This window comes from Cheilinus undulatus, linkage group 5, assembly GCF_018320785.1.
Source record: "Cheilinus undulatus linkage group 5, ASM1832078v1, whole genome shotgun sequence".
Lineage (NCBI taxonomy): Eukaryota > Metazoa > Chordata > Actinopteri > Labriformes > Labridae > Cheilinus > Cheilinus undulatus.
The window spans coordinates 987443-1009468 of NC_054869.1; the positions used below are offsets into that span (position 1 = coordinate 987443).

The following is a 22026-nucleotide window of genomic DNA, read 5'->3' on the forward strand; positions in this document are numbered from 1 at the left end:
GGCGATCTGCCTTATTTCCCTGTCCTTCCGGGTGGCTGAGTGGCGATAATGAGCCTTCCTGTTGTTGGTGTGCCTCCATTTGGATTGAGAGAAGAAGAAGAAGTTTTCCGCTTCCTGTCCAGAGACCCGCTTCTCTACATCAATCATGTAAGAATTAAACTCTTCTAATTAGAACATGCAGTCATTAATCTTCTTTCTGGTTCATGTTAAGCTCAGTCCGGTTACGTGTCTGCATAATAATCATATTAAACCGGGTTTAAATTTACCGACGTTAGCAGATTTACGTGTAGCAGCTCTGCTAACGTTAGCTCCCGCTGCTATGCTATCATGTTAGCATTTAGCATCCTAGCTAACGTCCATGCCTGAACCTGAGCGCTGTTCTATCAAAACAGTGAATTTTACCGCTAAAGGCCGCCCTAACGCTTTGTTTTAACATCGTTTACTACTAAGAGTTGACCAGGCCGCCATTTTAACCAGCTATCGTATTAAAACTGTGAGTAATTGTTTGTTAAATCGAGTTTGCAGCGCCGAAACGCAGCAGAAATGTGGTGAAATGAAGGCAGGGCGGAGGGAGGCAAATGTGGCAGTTCTCTATGTAAATGATCTTTACCTAAAGAGGAGGAACAAGCTAAGTTACTGTACAGACAACAAGCTACCTCCATCAGGTCAACACGGAGCCCATCAGGTAGAGAGATAATCAATCAGAAGATTTAAACCCTAAAGATAACGGTCCTTATGCCTGTAAGCAGTACTGAAAACTCTCAGCACTGTGGAGATCATCCCCAGTCTCCGACAGTCTCTCCTCCATGTGAATGGTCAACTGTCTGTAGGCGTGTCCTCACTTTCTGTTATAACTGTGCTTTAATCTACATCTGAGCAGCCTTGGACCCTTTCTAAGGATCGGGGTATGTATAAGGCCGATGCACACTTCCTCAACAATGTAAACCAGGGGTTCTCAACCTGGGGTCGAGACCCTTTTGGGGTCCTGAGACATCAAGAGGGGGTCTCCAGATGCCCTAAAAAACTAAGAATATTTTTTCAGATTACACTGTTGCCACTTTACACACATTTTGTCAAATTTTAACCCCTTTTCATAAATTTAACACACTTTTGCCATTTATCACTTATTTTGGTCCATTTTAAACCCTTTCCACATTTTAGTCTGCCTGTTTTTGCCACTTGTAAACAAATTTTTGCCACTTAAACCTAATGTTGCCTCTGTTGACCCATTATTGCCACAATTAACCTCTTTTTACCACTTTTTACACCCGATGGTTCCCACTTTAACCACCTTTCACTGGCCATGTTTACATGAGAGCTTTAATTCCCCTTTAATTCAGAATAAAAATTAAATCCTCTTTAAGAAGATCAAAAATAACCTTGTAAACACCTAATTCTGGATGAAAATGACCATTCCAAATTAAACTTAAATCCAAAGTAAGTGGCTGGTTTATCCGGATTCTAAAACCGAATTGAATAATTCCTCGATCATGTATACGTTCATTCTGCTTTAAATTAATTCCGGTCGTTCTGTGCATGCTCGTTCCCTTGTCCTGTCGCAGTGACGCACATATTCCGCGCTAGCGGGCGCATATTCCATGCTGGCTGCCCGAAGCAAGCCTTGGACTCGAGCCGAGACTGTTTATTTAATAAGAGCCTTAGAAGATATGGATGTAATGAAAAGAGCGGATGGATGGAAGCAGAGTTTGTTTTCTTCCGGTAGACGTAAATACGTCACGTCCACCCCCTGTCCAATCAGAACCCTTCCCAATCTCCAGACCTTTAGTGGAATTGAATAAAAGTAATTAAACGTGTTTTCCACGTAAACCTCAATTCGGACTTACTATTACTATTTCCATGTAAATGTGAAGGAGAATACTTTAATTCCGACTTATTTAATTCGTAATAATTAATTCTGAATTGAAAAACATCATGTAATCGTGGCCACTATCTGATACGTCAATTTTTGCTAGTTTAACCAATTTCTTCCAATATCTGCCTATTTTTAGTCTCAGTTAACCCTTTTTAGGAATAGAATAAATACCCTTTATTGTCATTGCACAGTGTACAGTGAAATTTGCTGTGCTTCTCTTGAAAACAAAGAACAAGGAGGACATGAAAGAGAAGTAATAATAAATAGAGCTATAAACAAATAAGTACAACTTAAAAAAAGTTCTTAAAAAGTCCCTGTGCATTCGATGCAGTCTACAGTGTCATAAAACAGTTAATAATATGAAAAATACAAATAAGTTAAGTGAAGGTCACCTGGTTATCAGTGATCGTATTGCACCAGTAGAGACAGTCTTATTGCATCTTGTCCCGTGATGATTCCTTGAGAGTTCAGTTCGATAATGGCTGTGGGATAAAAGCTATTTCTTTTTGCCAGTTTATATTAATTTTCCATCTCATTTCACCAAATTTCCACCCAATTTAGCCCATTTGAAGCCATTTCAGCCACATTTTAACTCCCCTTTACCTCTATTTATTTCCATTTTTGACACTTCAACCCATTTTTTGCCCTTTTTTGCCACTTCAATCAATTTTTTGCCACTTCTAACCCATCTCTGCTACTAAAATTCAATTTCACCATCTTGTCCACCATTTTTTCCATTATCAACCCATTTTAGCCATTTCTTTCTATTTATATTTAATAAGATGCTTTTGGAACTTTTTTTTGCCACTACCCCCCAATTTTTGCCACTTCTATCCCATTTTGTCCTTTTTCAGCAGTTTTTGCATCTTTTATCCTGCTTTTGGCAATTTGCATTTTCCCCTTTTTGTCAGTTATTTCCCATTTAAGCTGTGTTTTGCCACTGAAAGCCACTTTTTTTCCCATTCTTGCCACTCTTTGCTGCTTTTGTTCATTTTCCCACCCCCTTTCTTTTTTTGCTGCTTTTTACCATTTTGCCAACTATAACTACTTTTTTTGTCACTTCTCACATTTTCTTCCTGTTTTTGTTACTTTTCACCCAGTTTTTTTTTGCCACTTTTTCCACCCCATTTTTGTCTCTTTTTACCCAGTTTTTGCCACTTAATACCATTTTTGCCAGTTTCACCTCATTTTTATCACCCCTTTAACCCATTTTTTGACATCTTTTTCACCACGTTTCACCCCTTAGATTGTGGCTCTTTGGTTGAGCAGGGTTGAGTAACACTGAGTTAAAACATATCTCCACAGATGTGTTTACATGATTTTTCATCATTTTCACCTTTTCTTACTGCATCGTGATTCCTGTCTTTTCTGACAAAGTGACATCCTAACCAGTGACTTGATCCAGTAAAAGTGTTTGTAGCACATATTGAATATCTACTGCTGGAGCTAAAAATATAATTAAACCTTCCTCTTAGGCGTCATTAGAAGCAGCTCTACATCCACTTTAGAAATGTCAAAGTATTGTGATAGTATAGTTTATTTTACAGATCTGTTTTTTTTTTGGGGGGGGGGGGCTTTTCATGCTTTTATTTTGATAGAGGAGGACAGTAGATACAGTTGGAAACAGGAAAAAGAGTGGGGAGACATGCGGTAAAGGGATTTGAACCCAGGCCACCTGCGTACACGGGTGGCGTTTCAGACTGCTAGGCCATCTGCGCACCTGTACAGTTTATTTTAATGTGAGGCATACTGATACCTCTCTTCTTCTCTTAACATCCTGCCTTCTGTGTTTGCATCAAAGTTATAATAGTTCACTAAAACTAACTAAATAACTAAAACTAAAATGTAAAAATAATCTTAGTTAACTGATGCTAAATAAAAATGAAGCTTTACAAAAAGACTAAAACTAACAAACTTAAATCTGTGCTGACAAACTAAAATAGAATAAAATTGGAGACAAAATCTCCTTGGTTTTAGTCTTTGACAACAGCAGACTGGCTGACATGGACACCCAGGCCTGGAGATTGTAAATTCTCCGGATTTTGATTGGAAATACTTGAAACGGTGGTAGTTTGGGGTCTTGAGTCATATACAAACATGAAAATTGAATAAAGAGAAAACCCTTCAGGGTCTTGACCATGACAAGTTCCCGATATTGCCAAAAAAAAAAACAGAACTAACACGAAAACTAATACAAACTAAACTAAACCTTAGCATTTTTGCAAAATAAAAACGGGACTAAACTAACACACCAAAATAAAAAAATAAAAACTAAATGAAAGTTCAAACAAAAATTAAAAACAAAAACAAAAAAAACCTGATGAAGAAAAAGACAGGCTAAATGGGAATTATACTTGAAAGAATAAATACCACCCCTGGTGGTCTGCCTTAGGCATATTCACATCGTTGGAATTCATGTAGCTATAAGCTCTGATTACTTAGTAATTTCTGAAATAACGTGTTAAAATCTCCGTGTAACTAGTGATGTTACCTGTGATTGTGAATCTTTTTTGAATGTTTGGGAATGTCTTACTGTATTTTTGTTGTTGTTGGTGATGTTGTCTGAAAAACAATAAAAAATTAAGTATAAGAAAAACGAATGAAGAATCCAAAACTATTAAAACCTGGTTTGCACACTGCCCTGCAGTCGCATGCCCTTATATGGGCATAAAAGGGCACGCCTCTCTGCTAATTAGGAGAAATGTGCCAAGCATTCAGCTTGAGAATACCTGGCATTCATGGATTTAAGAATAGAGGAGAGAACAACAGTGTCAATAATCCCACGGAGGTTTCTTCAGGAAACCTTTTGGGGACAAATTAGTGAAAAATCTGTCTGAGACATCGGTGAATAAGACCCATTTTTAATTCATCAATCAAACTTCATTCATGTAGCATTTTTATACCAGAAAATGTAGCACAAAGTGCAAATTGCCTCTTAAGGTGTTAGCACTCTGAGTATATCAACATTCTGTACATTTGACCATGAAAACTGGGCTGCATGGTTTGGTGATAAATAATACAAAATTTAAAAACCTAAAGTTTTTACGGTACTGCTTCCAAAATATATATTTTTTTTAGGAAAATAAAGGCACTTCTTTAAAGGTCCATAGTGACACTGTTGTATACTTAAGTCCTTTCTGCAGACATAAAACTTTCAGCTACTGCTGGTCACTAGAATAACAGCAGCCTTTTATGTGATCATGTAACTAATATTTAGTTCATTTGTAAAAGGACCATCTACAGTAATAAACATAAATGCTGACATTTGATGTGGTGCAGCAGAGTTGACTTGAAGCTTATTCACAACTGTTTGCTGTGTGTTTCAGCAGAATGCCAAAATCAAAGGAAGTGCTGTCCTCCTCATCTGGCAGTGACTCTGACAGCGAGGTAGAGACCAAGGTTTGTGTTTAATTCCCAGTTTTAATGGACTTTAACTTTAGAGAGGATGTGGCTTCAAGAATGAAGCAATACAAGCAAAATAAATACCAGTTACACAATAAATCAGTGATTTATGCTCACAGATTTCTGTCATAGACACCACAAGAGCCAGAGTTTGAGGTTTTGATCTTTTTTTTTCCAGGCAAAGAGAAAGAAGACATCAGCACCAGAGAAACCAGCGAAGAAACCAAAGAGCGGAGAGAGCTCCAAGCCCAGCGGCTCGTCAAAGGGCAGCGGAAATGGAGACGACAACATGTTCCAGGTGAGATTTACAGGTAGACTGAACTGAATCCATGACCCTCCAGTAAATGCAGGCTTCAGACAGAAGCATCTTATACAACGACTGCTGCTTGAATTCCCTCTCCAGCCCATGTTATCTGAGGCTGGCCTGATGAAAAGAGTTAGAGCAGTGTTACTCAACCCTGCTCAACCAAAGAGCCAAACTGTTAAAAAATACCTTTGCAAGAGACACAATCTAAGAGGTGAAAAGTGGCAAAAACAATACGTTAAAACTGGCAAAATAGGTAAAAAACTGGCCAAAGATGGGTGAACAGGGGTAAGATAGGCAGAAAATGACAAAAACTGAGTAAAAAAAACTGTGGAGAAAAATTGGCATAAATGGCAAAGGAAGCAGCAAAAACTTGGCAAAAAGAAGAATGAAAAGTGAGTAAATTTAGCAAAAAGCAGCAAAAAGGTGGGGGAAAATGAGTGAAGAGTGACTAAAATTGGCAAAAATGCAGCAAAAAAGTGACTAAAAGGTGTGAGAAAATAAGTGAAGAGACTAAATTTGGTGAAAATCAGTAAAAGGTGGGGGAAATGAGTAAAAATTAACTGAAATTGGAAAAAAGCAGCAAAAATGTGTAGGAAAATGAATGAAAAGTGACTAAATTTGCAAGAGGCAGCAAAATGTTGGGGGAAATGAGTGAAAAATAACTGAATTTGGTAAAAAGCAGCAAAAATGTGGGAAAATGAGTGAAAAATGACTAAAATTGGACAAAAGCAGCAAAAATTTTGGGGGAAAATGCAATATGCATTAAGCAGAATAAAAAAGGGCAAAATTTTTCAAATAAGGGCAATGGAAATATACAGAAGAAAATGTAGTTTGACAACTAAAGTCTACTGTATAAGTGTGGAAAACAAATTGCAATGGCTAATTCTGAGGTCAAAGATTCCACATGTGACTCTGGAGCCACAGGTTGAGTATCTTTGAGTTAGAGTAATGGACATAGCGACGCATGGAGGAGTTTTTCTGGAATGAGAGATGCTATGATGGTGAATCAGGGCTGTCCTATGGAAGGGGCTCAGCTGATTCTTAGATGAAAGTAAAGGGGCCTCCAGGGGAGAAGGTTGGAAACACTTAGCCCTGTTAGTGCCAGTTAGCACAGCTGTCTGTGACGACACCACAGCAGAGAAGACTATTCTGCTAACAATGAAACTGGTGAATGGAGGTTTGCTCTCATTGAAGCCTGCTGCTGACTGGGTGTGAGATCTGAGCTTTGCAGCTACTCAGATCAGTTTTCATTTCAGCCTGCGTGTTAACAGGTCAGGGCTTTTAGACCGCCTGCATTAGCGCCATGTCTCTCACAGGGATAGAGATTGAAACCCGGGTACACTATGACCTGGCTCTGTATTATTTCAAAACCCTTCAACATTCAGACAGCCAGTCAGCACAGAAACACTCATAAATATATATATATATATATATATATATATATATAATACACATAATTGAGTTTGACTTCCTTAAACATGTTCTTACATACACATCTACATAAACACATAGACACCACAGAATAAAATCCTACAGTGCAGTGTGCAAAGGGAGGCATCTGTAAAGAAGAATGATGAAATATAGGTGAAGAAACAAAACTAAAAATGACTGATAAAGCACGTCAGCAGTGAGCATTACATTAAACCAAAATGTGATACCTTTAGCTGGTGATGCACCAGCCCTAACACCTAACCCTAACCCGTGCAAGAGTGGCACAGTTGAGAGCTTAAAGGCCTTCCTGCAGACATCTCAGTAGAGCCTGACCAATATGGGATTTTTGGGGCCGACATCGATATTAGGGGCTTTAAAAAGCCGATATCACTATATGAAATAAAAACATTGATAAATACAGGATATATACTAGGGATGCACGATATTATCGGCAGTATATCTGAATCGGCCGATAATAGCTTAGAAAGTTAATTATCGGTATTGGCCGATAGTGAAATTTATGCCGATATGTACAGCTGGTAATGTGACGTCATAATTAAGCGCACGCGATGATGCCGGACATGCACCAACAACAACAAACATGTTGGCTGTGTGGGAGAAGTTGGAGGTGTGGGAACAAGACAGCACAGTAACTGTTTGCATCGCTTGTACATGTGATTCGAGGAGGAGCTCTACAACATGCCTTTAACACCACCAGTTTAATTTTGCATCTAAAAACTGTCACCTGATGACTACAAGGACTTTCTATCATAAACAATGACAACACTTTGTGCCAGGCCTTACAGCACTGTGGGAGATACAGGCTTCAGCTAATGATGCATTCAAAGCCCCGCTACGTTATACCTAGCAGGCGCTCATAGCCTCACCTGAACTGTAGAACTTTGTTTCCAGTCACGTAGAGAAGCGCCTTGCTAAAGCTAAACATATTAGCTTCACCACGGATATATGGACATCAAGTGTCCGTCCTGTTAGCATGTTCAGCCTCACTGCCTCTGTGGATAAATGAGGATTTTACTCTTAAAAAGTCTGTCCTGCACTCACAGGAGTGCTGACTCAGTAGCCGCTTTTGATAACATGCTCCAGATATGGAAAATAGAGAAAAAGAACGTGCATGTCGTCCTATGTGACATGCGCGAAACATGGCAAAAGCAATGGCGGACCTCTGTGTGCAGTCTGCCGTGCACACTTGAAGGTGTGTCCAGCATTGGAGATGTTTGTGTCACTGTGTTGTTACAGCGCTGTTTACAGTGAAACGCCCGTTAAACTTGGTTGCTTAGTTAGTTTGTGCTGTTTAAAGCAGAATCAGGAGAACTACTTTAGTTGAAGTTTAATTTCTGTTCATCTGGAGTCTCCGAAATTTAGAATCATAATTAAGCTCTGAACTATAGCTAGATTTTTTAGCATTTAAGAATTTTGTTGTTGTTGTTATTTAAAGCCCTTTGTCAGGAGTATCTCAGGGAGCCACCCTGCAAACTGGCTGAGTAATAAGGAGAATCAGTCTAAATGTATAAGCTATTTCTTTTTACACTGTGGAACTCGATGTCAGCAGGTTATTTTGCTGCATTTTATGTCCTCAAAGATGCAGATGACTTTGGCTGTACTGTTAAAAAAATATGTAGCATCTACTCCTCTAAGCAGTTACTGTCGACTACAACTCCCACAGTGCTTTGCATGTCAACAAATATGGCTGCCCACTGAAGAAAGTCAAAGTACATGATTGAAAATGGATTAAAAATGGATAAAAAGACACTTATTATTGGATGTAACGCTGTGGATTTAATCTCCAAAGACCCTGAAAAGTCACCAAAGTTCCAGGCTCGCTACAATGGCGTCCTTTAGCTCAAGGAGTTAATATATCGGCTACATATTGGCCGATGTTGATTAATCAGTGATAGGCTATAATTGGCCCGATTAATCGGCCCGTCGATCAATCGGTCGGGCTCTACATCTCAGTAAACCTTTTAAATACTGCTGCATCCAAAACTAGTTGCTGCCTTTTGCACAGCTGGACATCATGATTGTGGTTAGACTAGTGCAGAATGACCTTCAGCTGGTGTTGCATGGTTTACAGAGATGTAGGCACTTTCCTGTACTTTTTATTCAAACTGGCATGGTCCTAGAGTTTCCTGGCATTTAGTGCAGATTTTAGGTCAAGTGTGACTCTGGTGCATTAAAGGTCACATATTTTACCCTTTAAGACAAGTTTATTTTGGTCTCAGAGGTCCCCAAAATATGCCTGTGAAGTTTGTTGCCGAAAAACACTCCAGTATGATTGGGATTTGAAACATCAACCTCCCAGACCTAAGTCAGCAGGGTAACCCACTGAGCTATCCAGCATCTTAGCCGGCAGCTGAGAGGAAGATCAGCAGGGGGTGGAACTTTCTTCCAAGCAGGGAGGGCCAACCAAGCCTGAAAGGTGCAGAAAGAGAGCGGCAGAGAGAATGGATTTTTCAGGTATTTGCAGAGATTGTGGACAGGCCAGGGGCACATATTTTGCTTAGAAAAGCCTGAAAAAGTGATTTTGGCATAAAATTTCTCCTTTCAGAAGGCTGAGAGAAGTTTTGTGGATCTCCACAAGATGCCAGTGTGACCACGGTAGGCAGGCACAGCGTCAACAGTGAGGTAGACAGGTGTCAACACACTGCAGTCACCATTCAGTTTGATACAGCGTGAGCCCCTGAGAGACCACCATGACCTGTACAGGTGAACCAAACAGAACTACTTTACCCACACAGCTGACACTAACGGCAAATCAATGGACCCATGGACCCTCCACGCTAACGGTGCAATGGCACCGTGTCAGAAAGAGCTGTCTAACACACTTTAGCACACGAGCTAGCTGGCTAGCCCACTTGTAGGACGATGGGCTGCTAAATTATGTTTATGATAAACGTAACATCAGTAAAGTCATAGCATGTAGACAATGTGAGTTCATAAATGACTGATGTATGACACCAAAGGGTCTCATCTGTGTGCTTTTAAAGCCACTGAACAGCTAAACAGATGACAATAGTGCTACTAACTGATCTTACAGGTCACTACAGATGCTCTGAAGCAGGGGTGTCAACCTCAATCACAGCAGGGCTGGATTCTGGATTCAGGTTGAACCTGAGGGCCTAACAGGGTCACCTTTTAAACCAGAAACCAGAAAATAAAATATGAAAACAAACTTAGCACTGCTGATAAATGATTTTGACATTTAAGAAGTAAAAAAGATAAGTTTAAGGACTCACAATCTGAGGAAGAAATTCATTGGTTCAAAAAGGTCAAAACATGAAATTGAAAAATAATGTTTTTTAAATGTAAATATATAAGAAAGTCAAAATCATGAGTTTTGAAGGTCAAAATAAGAAATAAAATTCGTCATCATGAAATAAGTCAAAATATGATTCAAATTTTAAATTGTGAGTCTAAAAGATCAAAGATTAAGAAGTCAAAGTTTGAGTTGAAAATATGAGATAAAATACAAAATAACTGGTTAAAAATGTCAAAATATAACTCAAATTGAGAATTATGAATCTTAAAGCTCAGAATATTATATGAGAAGTCAAAATTATGAGTTGAAATGCTCAGAGTATGAAATAGAAAGTCAGAATCTTAAGTTTGAGTCCTAATTGTGAGATGCAGAATTGAAAATGTGAAATTAAAACACAAATTATTTTCTTTCCCACATTCCTGACTTCTGATCTAAATAGTTTTACCCCTTATTTTTTCAGATTTTGTGACTTAACAAAGAAATCTTAAATCATCAAGGATACGTTCACATTTTCGAACTTGAGGGAATCTGCAGACCTCAGACCGATGGGCCAGTTAGAACAGAAATATGAGATCATCCTGCGGGCCGGATTTATCTGTTCCACGGGCAGGATTTGGCCCCCGGGCCTTGAGTTTGACACCCCTGCCCTAAAGGGAGATGCAACAGTGAAACAGAAAAACACACTCTCTATCAGGGCTCAGGGTGAACATCATCCATCCACCCATTATCTACACCACTTAACCTGTTTGGGGTCATGGGGCTGGAGCCAGTCCCAGCTGGCATTAGGCTAAAGGCATAGAACATTCTGGACTGGCTGCCAGTCAGAGTAAACACAACAACCTGGATAAATACAAAAGCAAAATGGGATTTTGTTGCTGCAGCAGTGTTTTAGTGTAAAAGGCCAGCTCTACAGTTATAGCATATATTTATTTACTATTATGGCCTTTAAGGCCTACTAAACATTATATTTTCTGGATTCAGTGTTATATCATGTTTCTATGGAATATTTGATCCAAATAATAAAATCTAACCAAACATTCTTAATTTGCCCTGATGTAGGAGAACCACGACGCTAAAGATGTCTCTTAAAAATGTTCTTTATAAATTCTGAGTCTCCTATGGGGCTTTTCCACTGCGACTTTTGAGCCTAACCAACCTGTGCTGATTTGCTTTTCCATCACCAGTTTGGCCACGTTAAGCTGCGCTCAAATAAAGCGAGCCAGCCCCACCTTCTAGAACGCCGCGCTGACTTATCCCTCCAGTTGCTGATACCCTCCTCCATGATACATTTTCAGCCCACGGGTAGACGGGGAGACACCTTTATCCCTGCCTCTGCTCCAGCTGTCTATAACTCTGCTACAGCAGTGGTCTGATGTCAGCATTCAGTGAACGACCGAAACATTCATGACACGAGACCAAAACTCTAGATTTATGTGCTCATACTACGGTCTGACAGCTGCACACGGCTTCTCACACTGACGAGTGAGATCAGGAAGGACCAGGCACAGATCCAGGATTACAACTTTGTCTGCATCTACTAAAAACAAAAGTTTGACCCTTTCCCCTTCTGACAGACACATAAATTCTAGACTTTTTAAAAATAAAATGCTGGAGATATTTGAAACATTTCGCCCATGACAGTCAGTCTTTAATTTATGAACTGGCGCTAGTAAATCATGCTGTTCTCACTGCCCAATCCAAAAACATGATTGTGTTCATTTCCTGCTCTTTAGAGACCCACAAATCCATCATCAGAGGCTGTTCTTTAACTTCTATGCAGGGAAATTCTCTCCTTTTGATGATAAGCGTGAATTATTGTTTGTTTTTAATGATCGTGGAAAGAGAGAATGAAAAGAGTGGCGTGCAGTGCTGTCGGTCTACAGTTTGATTTTTGCTATAAAACCATGTCAAGTCAATCAGATTAGACAGTTTAGAGACATCGAGGTGGGCCCAGAAAGCTGCGACATTAGCTCTACGCCAGTGTTAATTTTGGGAGCTATTTTTAATCTTAGCTTCTTCTGCCAAGGAGGTCATGTGATCGGCAGGGTTTGTTAGTTAGTTTGTTAGCAACATAACTCAAAACGGCGGATTTTGATGAAATTTTCAGGAAATGTCAGAAATGGCATAAGGAAGAACTGATTAGATTTTGGGAGTGATCTTGATCACTGTCTGGATCCAGGAATTTTTTAAAGGATTCTGTACTATTGGGAGATAGGGCTAATGGCAGAGGTCTGTGCTCTCTGAGTGCTTTTCTAGTTTTAGTCTTTAAATGAAATGCATTTCAGTTTTAGTCACATTTTAGTCATTCCTATCCTTTTTAGTTTTAGTCTAGTTTTAGTCGATGAAAACTCAAAACATTTGAGTCTGGTTTTAGTCAATAAAAGTCCTCACATTTTAGTCTTTACTTTTAGTCCAAGCATTTATTCTCTTTGCCTAAATCTGGTACCAAATCATGGTAGTGTGTTCTCTGCCAAGGCAGGAGAATGCTGAGAACCAGTCAGCGACATCTCAGCACCAACAGCAACGTTTAACCTACGTTTGCTTTGCAGGGGTTTCCTCCTTATCTAGTCCCTGCCACCTTCATGTGAGGCCCAGCCTGATGCTCAGTACTCCTGACACAGTGGCCATCAGATGGCTGCTTCGGTCCAGTTTTAGGTGTGGCTGGTAGTCAGTGACCCTGACATTGATGTGCTCAGCAGAGCAGGGATGGGAAGGGTCAGCTGTTGGATATGGGAGCTGTGCTTCTTCGGGCATCAGGTGCACTTTCCAGGGCTTGACCCAGCTCACCACTGGGTACCCAGAGCCCAGTGGGTTGGACCAGACCTCAGGGGTGGCCACATGCATCTTGGAGGGGCCATTTGGGAGGAAACCTGGATGCATGAGCAGGCCTGATCATCAGGAGGCCAGAGAACTACAGGGCCAAGGTTGAGGTGGCGAAGTCCCAAACCAGTGTATCCTCCCCTACCTGATAACGGTCCCCATCCCAAACACGCCAGTCTGATAAAGTTGTTCTCTAAACTTGAGCTTTTGGTAGAGCTCTGTTTTTACACCAGCTCAGTATGACACTGGAAGGAGAAACATGATTACACTTTGTTTCTGCTTTTCAAAATCAACTTCATATTTGATAAGAAAAAGTACTTTGAAAAAGAAAGTAGGATTGTTTTTGTAGACTTTTCTTAAAAAATGTCACATTAGTGATTGCATGGTATGTAATGAATAAGATTTCTGCTGCAAAGAAAGTTTTAAACTGGTATTTTGGCACAAATGTCAGGTCAAAGAAATATGACACCTTCTGCGATTTGAAGATCGCAGCAGCCATACTGAGATTTAATCTACTTTTTAGATCAATTTCCCAGCCCTAATTTCTACTACAGAAAACAGCAAAGCCCTCCTCTTAGCCCTCCACTGTCTGCTGATTGAAACACTCGTATAACCACCAGGCAGAAGTTTACCTTTGTTTACTTCTTGTTTTACTTCCAGATTGGGAAGATGAGGTACGTGAGCGTCAGAGACTTTAAAGGGAAAGTCCTGATCGACATCAGAGAATACTGGATGAACCAGGACGGGGAGATGAAGCCGGGGAAGAAAGGTAAAAAAGCATAGTGTTCAACCATAGATATAGTATAATCTATCTAAACTCCGTCTGAGAGAAATGATTCTACATGGTTTGCATTTGTCTGAAATATGGTGTTTTATTTATTTGTTTTTTTGGTATTTCCTGCAGGCATCTCCCTGAACCCGGAACAGTGGAACCAACTGAAGGACCAGATCTCAGAAATCGACGACGCCATCAAGAGAACATAATCATTCCACTCCTGGTGTCCTGTTGAACTCATTCAACAAGTTGGTTTAAACCAGTTTTGTAAAAACAGAAAAAACGTCTGGGATTGTTTTGTATCAGACTTTAATTTGTAGTTGTATGGATCTAGTGACGTTTGTGTGACTCTGTGTTTGAGCTGTTGTAGTGGGGGTGGGGTGGAGGGGCTTCAATACATTTCAGTTTTGTATTGAATAATAAAAATGAAGCACTGACTCAATTATTCTGTCCCGTTAACTTTGACTTTGATAAAAATGTAACTCCATCGTCTGTTTCCTCTGATCTTTCTCACATCCGTGTTCCTGCAGACCATTAAAAGGTCTTTAAAAGTTTAAAGAAATCTTAATAGTCATTTATTTTAGATGGCACCCCCACAGCAAAGGCTTCTTCAGCTTTCCTAAATGTTCACTCTCGTAGAGCTGTGGATCTCTGCAGGTACAGGTCCATGGTACACATTTTCCTGAGCCTGTTGTCTGTAGCCTTTTTAACTGAGACTCTGTGGTCTGTAGTCTGACACCTTTTTACCTGAGACTCTGTGGTCTGACACCTTTTTACCTGAGACTCTGTAGTCTGACACCTTTTTCTCTCCCTAAACCTTTTTGATCTGAAGTCTAAAATGTGAAAAGAGGTTTTCCTGAAACCTGGTGCTTTTTCATCTTAGACCAGACCTCTGAGTCCTGAGTCCCTTAAAGGCTATACTGGCCTCATGCAGTTTCATCTCCTTTGTTCTATCAATGTTTTGGTTGACTCAGTACTGCCATGAGCTGCTTCCTCAGTTTCTACCTCGCTGCACGTAGCTGCATTTTCACCAACGTAGACGAGTCATCAGATAAACAACCTCCCTTTAACGCCGATGTGCTGGCTGTAGCCACGCTAAGGTTTGGGTTGTCTGTCTATCTTTACCTCCACCCAGGCCATTCTTTAGTTTGCGATATCTCAGAACCACTTGGAGGGATTTTCTACAAACTAAGCAGAAAATTACATCATTAGAAGCAGCATGACTTCATCCTCTTAGACTTTTAAGGGAAACGTCATTGACATTTATTACTCTCCGTCCAGACTCGTACGCTGTGAACACGCAAGGTTGTGGCAGACAGTCCTGTCTCCTCAGGTAGGAGATGTCCTGTTCTGGGAAAGGTCTGATCTGTTTTCATGGTCAGACATGGAAGAAAATGTTGGCGTTGTTGGAGCCTTACAGCAGAAGGAGCGATGATCTTCAGTATCTGTGTTGGTTAAAATGATAGTTCATCACTATCAGCCTGATTTTCACAATCTCTGCAGGATTATCTGACCATCATGCCTTTCTATCCATTCCAGTTTTCCTTTGATTTGCCATCCTTTATAGACTTTTATGAAAAGAAATTTTTGTCATTTATAGCGAAATTATTATTTCACTTCCTTATTTAAAACAGATATTTGAAGTTAATATTCATACTTAAAATTCACCACAGCTGTAATTTAAAGGAAAAGCTTGAACAGGCACCTTAAGAGAGTTCTTTAAACTAACCTTAGCAAAGGTGTTTAGAACCTCTCAAAATAATATCAAGCTAATCCAGTTTAAGTCCCTGTAAAATTAGTTTAAAGAATCTGTTTTAGTCTTGTATGAAATCTCTAAGTTTGTAAAATTAAGCTTCAAAATCATAAAAAATGAGGCAGTAAAATCTGCTCCAGGATGGTGTGGGCGTGTCTGTTGAATGGGTGAAGCCACGCCCACTCAGCAGAAATACAATCCTCTCAATTAAAAAAAATTCTTCTGATCAGAGCTCAGCTGCCTGGCTCTGTGCCAGAGAAGAGACAGAAGTTTGGGATTACGTTTACTGTTTTCTGGCACAAATCTCTGGTGGTTTAATTCACATATTTTCTAACCTTGCAAAGCAGATGGATACGCTGTTTGCTTTTTTTCTCACTAGTGAATCCATCTCGCAAAGCTCCCGTCTGAACCGTTTGGGCCCGGTTAGAAAGTGACAGGACCAATCAGCGATGAGGGGCAGTACTTTCAGGCGTGGCAGAGTCGTGACGTAAGCAAGCAGCAAGAAGAGGCCGGTGCAATTATGGCAGAAGAGATTAGCATGGATGCTGCTGAAGCGGCAGTTTTATCAGAACTTGATGACATTTCTTCATTAAAAGAAGAAGAAAGAACAGCACTGGGTTGTTTTCTTTTCAAAAACCACAAAAGCTGTGTACTGACATGTCTACAGTCCTCATGGTTCGTGTTATGAAGTTCTCTATGGAGTTTACTCCTCAGCTATGTCGTGTTTTGTTGCTCTGATTGGCCCGTAAAGATGTGACAGAACGTTCATCTTATCACCCTCCAAGTTTTTTTCAAAGCCTCTGTCCTTTCCCAAACGCTGTATATCGAAGGCTTTTCATCTGGCGTGGCAGGTTAGCTGACCTCATTTGACATGTGACAAACAAAACATTAAATCTGTGAATTCAGTCTTGGTCCGGTGAACCCACAAATCTCACATGCCTGCCATTTTTGCGAGGCTTTTCTCACTTCAGGTCCTACATTTGATGTGTAGAGGTTTGTAGGAACCCTGCCACCGCTTTAAGGACGCCCCTTACAGGCTGGCTCCACCTAGTGGCACCGTGAGACATTACAGAACCTTTTCAGGACAGCCTTGTGTTAGGGTTAGGTTCTTCACAGCTCAGACATCTTTAACCTGACTGTTTTGGTACTTTTCTTTAAAGTATTCAAAGAGGGTTTAGGTCTACTTTACGACTCTTCCAGTTCTATTGGAGCTTTTGAAGCAGTCTGCTTCAGTGTTTATTAGTGAAGCAGGCTCCACTCCAGTATCCAAACAGTCACTGCACACAGCCCTCTCTTTGACATTAATAATTAATAATATTTATTCCTCTATCAACAAACCAAATGACCAGCTTTGTCAACAGGAATAGTGGAGCAAAGATGCTCAGACTGTTTTTTTGTCTACAGCTGCTAATGTAAAGACTCGACTCCTCATTGATTTCATGTTTTCTTGGTGAGATTTCCTCCAATAAAGGAAAGTATGGACACTGAGCTTCAGCGGTTAGAAAAAGTACATGAAACCTTAGAAATCCTCTAGTTTTCTGCATTAATTGGTTACAAATATGATCTGATCTGCATCTGAGTCACAAGTACAGTCAAACACAATGTGCTTAACCTAATACCACACTGATAATGAGAATATTTCAAGCCTTTATTGAACACAGCGGTTAAACATTCACAGTGCTGCTGGAAAAGTGAACCCTGAAGGCTGTTTCAGACTGGCGGTGTGTCGCTCCATCTTCTTCACATGAGGCCAGTTTGACACCTGTTGGCTGGATCTCCCTGCTGTCACAGCTCCATCATTCCTCAGAGGTTTTACCTTAATAAACAGCCTATAAGTGACTTAATTCAGAATATACGGGATCCATTCAGAATCAAACCATTCTGACTCTCCATAGACATGCTAAATTGAGCTTTTACTTTAAAAAGCACAAACCAGAAGGGATTCATACTGTGGCTGTCTTTCCTGTGACATATTCTACCAGATGGAAACAGAATGCTTCACTGGTGATAAAGGTTTAAAGGTTGAGATCAGTGATACTCAACCAAAGAGCCACACTGTGGACAAATACCTTTACAAGAGCCACAATCTAAGAAGTGTAAAGTGGCAATAAAAACGAGTTAAAGCTGCCTACAAAATAGGTAAAAAAGCTGCGACAAATGGGTGAACAGCAGTAATATAGGCAGAAAATGACAAAAACTGTGAAAAGTGACAAAAATGTGGAGAACAAGTGGCAGAAATGGGTGAGACGTGACAACAAAATGGCTTACAGTAGGCAATAATGGCAAAAAAGCAGCAAATACTGGGGGAAAAAAGAGTGGAAAGTGATTAAAATTATCAAAAAGCAGTAGGAAGTTGTGGGAAAATGAGTGAGAAATAACTAAAATTGGCAGAAAGCAGCAAGAAGGTGGGGAAAATGAGTGAGAAATAACTAAAATTGGCAAAAAGGTGTGGAAAATGAGTGAGAAATAACTAAAATTGGCAAAAAGGTGTGGAAAATGAGTGAGAAATAACTAAAATTGGCAAAAAGGTGTGGAAAATGAGTGAGAAATAACTAAAATTGGCAAAAAGCAGCAAAAAGGTGTGGAAAATGAGTGAGAAATAACTAAAATTGGCAAAAAGCAGCAAAAAGGTGGGGAAAATGAGTGAGAAATAACTAAAATTGGCAAGAAGGTGGGGAAAATGAGTGAGAAATAACTAAAATTGGCAAAAAGCAGCAAAAAGGTGTGGAAAATGAGTGAGAAATAACTAAAATTGGCAAAAAGCAGCAAAAAGGTGTGGAAAATGAGTGAGAAATAACTAAAATTGGTAAAAAGCAGCAAAAAGGTGGGGGAAATGACTGAAAAAATAACTAAAATTGGTAAAAAGCGGCAAAAAGGTGGGGGAAATGACTGGAAAAATAACTAAAATTGGTAAAAAGTGCAGAACGGTGGAGAAAATGAGTGAGAAATAACTCAAATTGCCAAAAAGCAGCAAGAAGGTGGGGAAAATGAGTGGAAAAATAACTAAAATTGGCAAAAAGCAGCAAGACGGTGGGGAAAATGAGTGAGAAATAACTCAAATTGGTAAAAAGTGACAAAACGGTGGAGAAAATGAGTCAGATATAACTGAAATTGGCAAAAAGCAGCGAAAAGGTGGGGAAAATGAGTGAAAAATAACTAAAATTGGTAAAAAGCAGCAAAAAGGTGGGGAAAATGAGTGAAAAATAACTAAAATTGGTAAAAAGCAGCAAAAAGGTGGGGAAAATGAGTGAGAAATAACTAAAATTGGCAAAAAGCAGCAAAAAGGTGGGGAAAATGAGTGAGAAATAACTAAAATTGGTAAAAAGCAGCAAAAAGGTGGGGAAAATGAGTGAGAAATAACTAAAATTGGTAAAAAGCAGCAAAAAGGTGGGGAAAATGAGTGAGAAATAACTAAAATTGGTAAAAAGCAGCAAAAAGGTGGGGAAAATGAGTGAAAAATAACTAAAATTGGTAAAAAGCAGCAAAAAGGTGGGGAAAATGAGTGAAAAATAACTAAAATTGGTAAAAAGCAGCAAAAAGGTGGGGAAAATGAGTGAGAAATAACTAAAATTGGCAAAAAGCAGCAAAAAGGTGGGGAAAATGAGTGAGAAATAACTAAAATTGGTAAAAAGCAGCAAAAAGGTGGGGAAAATGAGTGAGAAATAACTAAAATTGGCAAAAAGCAGCTGAACTTGTGGGAAAATGGGAAAGAGTGACATGTAATGGCAACAAAAGGAAAATGTAATTTCCGAAAAGCAGGCTAAACGAGGGAAAAACTGGTGAAAATGTTAAAAATGTGTAAAAGAAATTTGCAAATAAGTGTGATGTTAATACAGGTTGACAATTCAAGCCTACTGTAGAAGTGTGGGAAACAAACGTCAATGCATCATTCTGAAGTCAAATGTTTTTTTTCTAATGGTTTTCTGGGGGAATGATATTTCAGATGAAGACATAAAAGAGCCACAAACCCTCACAAAAGAGCCACAAGTGGCTCCAGAGCCACAGGTTGAGCATCACTGGTTTAGAGACTTCCTTGAACAGGCGTGTTTCAGCTCCAGGCCTTCATCAGCTGTTTTTGTCTGTAAAGTGACCTTGAGTTTTCAGAAAGGCTCTGATAAATAAAATGAATTATTATTATTGTTATTATCAGGGTTATCAGCAGACACGCTGTAAACATATTTAACCAACATGGACGCAGGTATCAGGCGTGTGAGACGCAGACAGCGCTGACTTGAGCCCAGTCTGAACAGGACTCTGATGACTCCAAAAAGAGCTAATTAGAGTCAGCTCACCTGCAGACCTATCAGTGAAGGAGACAGGTGTAGAGCTGCTGTGCCTCACAGAAACACTCAGACTTCCTCAGTGTGCTCTCACGAGAAGCCTCTGCTGATGTGAACCATGCCTCACATCAAGAAGATATCAGACCTGTAGACCTGGCTACAGGATATTCACTTCATCTTCCAGAACATTTCCTGCTGCGTTCGTTGCCAGCTCACCGTAACTTTCATGAATTTGAGGATAAATTCTGCCCTGACTGGAGCTTTTCCAGCTTTAGTTCATGGTGAAAACGGCATTTTTGTGCAGTTGCTCTGGTCACATAAACCTTTCCTCAGCGGGGGGATTTCCCTGAACCATCACGGCGTCCTGTCTTTAGGTAAAGTTTACGTCGTCTGGGAGCCTGCCGAGAAGAAAAGGCTGCTGGGAAGTGTTTGAGGAGAATTTACTGTTTACTGGTGAGCTGTCAGGAGAAGACACGGCCGAGCGAGGAGCCGTTGTTGACATTTCCCAGGATCCCGCTGCTGTGTGGACACACGTTTCAACAAAGAGTGACAGCGTACAAAGGCGGGCTGAAAAACACGCCGTCCAAACGTTACATCTGTCTGCTACTGTTGACTCACGCATGCCTGCACGCCGTGTGGACATTAGAGCTCTGTAAACACATTCTTTGTTCTGGTTTTTCACATTGTGGATTCCTGTGGAAGTGAAATAACAAACGGGTCCTGTCTCTTTAAATAACCCTCTCTCCAAAAAAGGCCATTTATCTTCAGCTCCAATCAAACACGAGATGTGACGCACACCAGCGGAATCCACATTTCATACTTCTGTCTTTCTATGAGGTTTCACACACATCTGTCCTCTTGTCAACACACAAGTCCAAAAAAGTTGCGTCGCTGTGTAAAATGTGAATAGAATCAGAGGTCAGTGATTGTCAGATTTGATCCTTGAGAACAGAAACAACAGATCAGATGTTAAACGGAGACATTTTACCGTTTTATGAAAACATGAGCTCAGTTTGAACTCTGAAGTAGGGACAGGACCGTGTTTACAGCTGTGTCGCATCTCCTCTGCTTTAACAACAGTCTGTAAACAACCAGCTGATGGAGAGGAATGTTGTCCCATTCTTGTTTGATGTAGGATTCTAGCTGCTCAACAGTCCTGGGACTTCTTTGCTCCAAATGTTTTCTATTGGTGAAAGGTCTGGACTGCAGGCAGACCAGTTCAGGACCCAGACTCTCCTCCTGTGCAGCCATGCTGTTGTGATGGGTGTGGTATGTGGTTTAGCATGATCTTGCTGAAATAGTGGCAGCCTTCCCTGACAGAGACGTTGTCTGGATGGGAGCATATGTTGCTCTAAAAGCTCTCTCTGCTCTCCAGCATTGATAGTTCCTTTCCAGATGTTAGAGCTGCCCACGCCATAGGCACTAATGCAACCCCATACCATCAGAGATGCAGGCTTTAGACCTGAGCCAGGAGAACAAGCTGGATGCTCCCTCTCCTCTTTAGTCCACAGGACACGGCGTCTGTACTTTCCTCTGACCACAGAACAGTTTTCCATGTTTCCTCAGTCCATGTTAAATGAGCTTTGGTGCAGAGAAGACAGACCATGCTGTTTCTGAATCCTGTTCACATCTGGCTTCTTCTCTCCATGATCCAGCTTTAACTGTCATTGGTGGATGGCACGGCCAACTGTGTTGACAGACAATGATTTCTGGAATGTTCCTGAGACCATGCAGTGATTTCACTAAAGAATCATGGCTGTTTTTATAGCAGTGGCCCCTGAGGGCCCCGTCAGCCTTGTCCCTTCTCTCAGAGTTTTCTCCAGATTCTCTAAATCTGTTGAAGATATTATGGACTGTAGATGGAGGGAGATTTAAAGTCTGAGCTATTTTATGTTGAGGAACATTTTTCTGAAATTATTCTACAATGTCTACCTCTGCCCATCTTTACTCCTGAGAGACTCTTCCTCTCTAAAATGCTCCTTTTATACCCAGTAATGTGACTGACCTGCTGGTGTCATTAGTATTGTCATTTGCAACAATACTTAATGTAATCTTCAGGTGAGGCATGAAGACTTACTTCATCATCGATGGATGCTCCATGTGATGAC

General features: G+C 40.3%; 1 protein-coding gene across 2 annotated transcripts; it reads left to right on the top strand.

Annotated features, from left to right (window-relative positions):
- On the top strand, positions 1-14327 carry sub1b (SUB1 regulator of transcription b). 2 transcript variants are annotated; one of them, XM_041786580.1, is made up of 5 exons: positions 1-147; positions 5200-5272; positions 5454-5573; positions 13771-13879; positions 14015-14327. In XM_041786580.1, the coding sequence occupies exons 2-5, from the start codon at positions 5204-5206 to the stop codon at positions 14092-14094; spliced, it is 378 nt and encodes a 125-aa protein (XP_041642514.1). In that variant the 5' UTR covers positions 1-147; positions 5200-5203; the 3' UTR covers positions 14095-14327. The 2 variants fall into 2 exon arrangements, with proteins under 2 accessions (XP_041642514.1, XP_041642513.1); XM_041786579.1 differs by having other exon boundaries at positions 40-147; positions 5203-5272.
- Positions 14328-22026: the final 7699 nt, after the last annotated feature.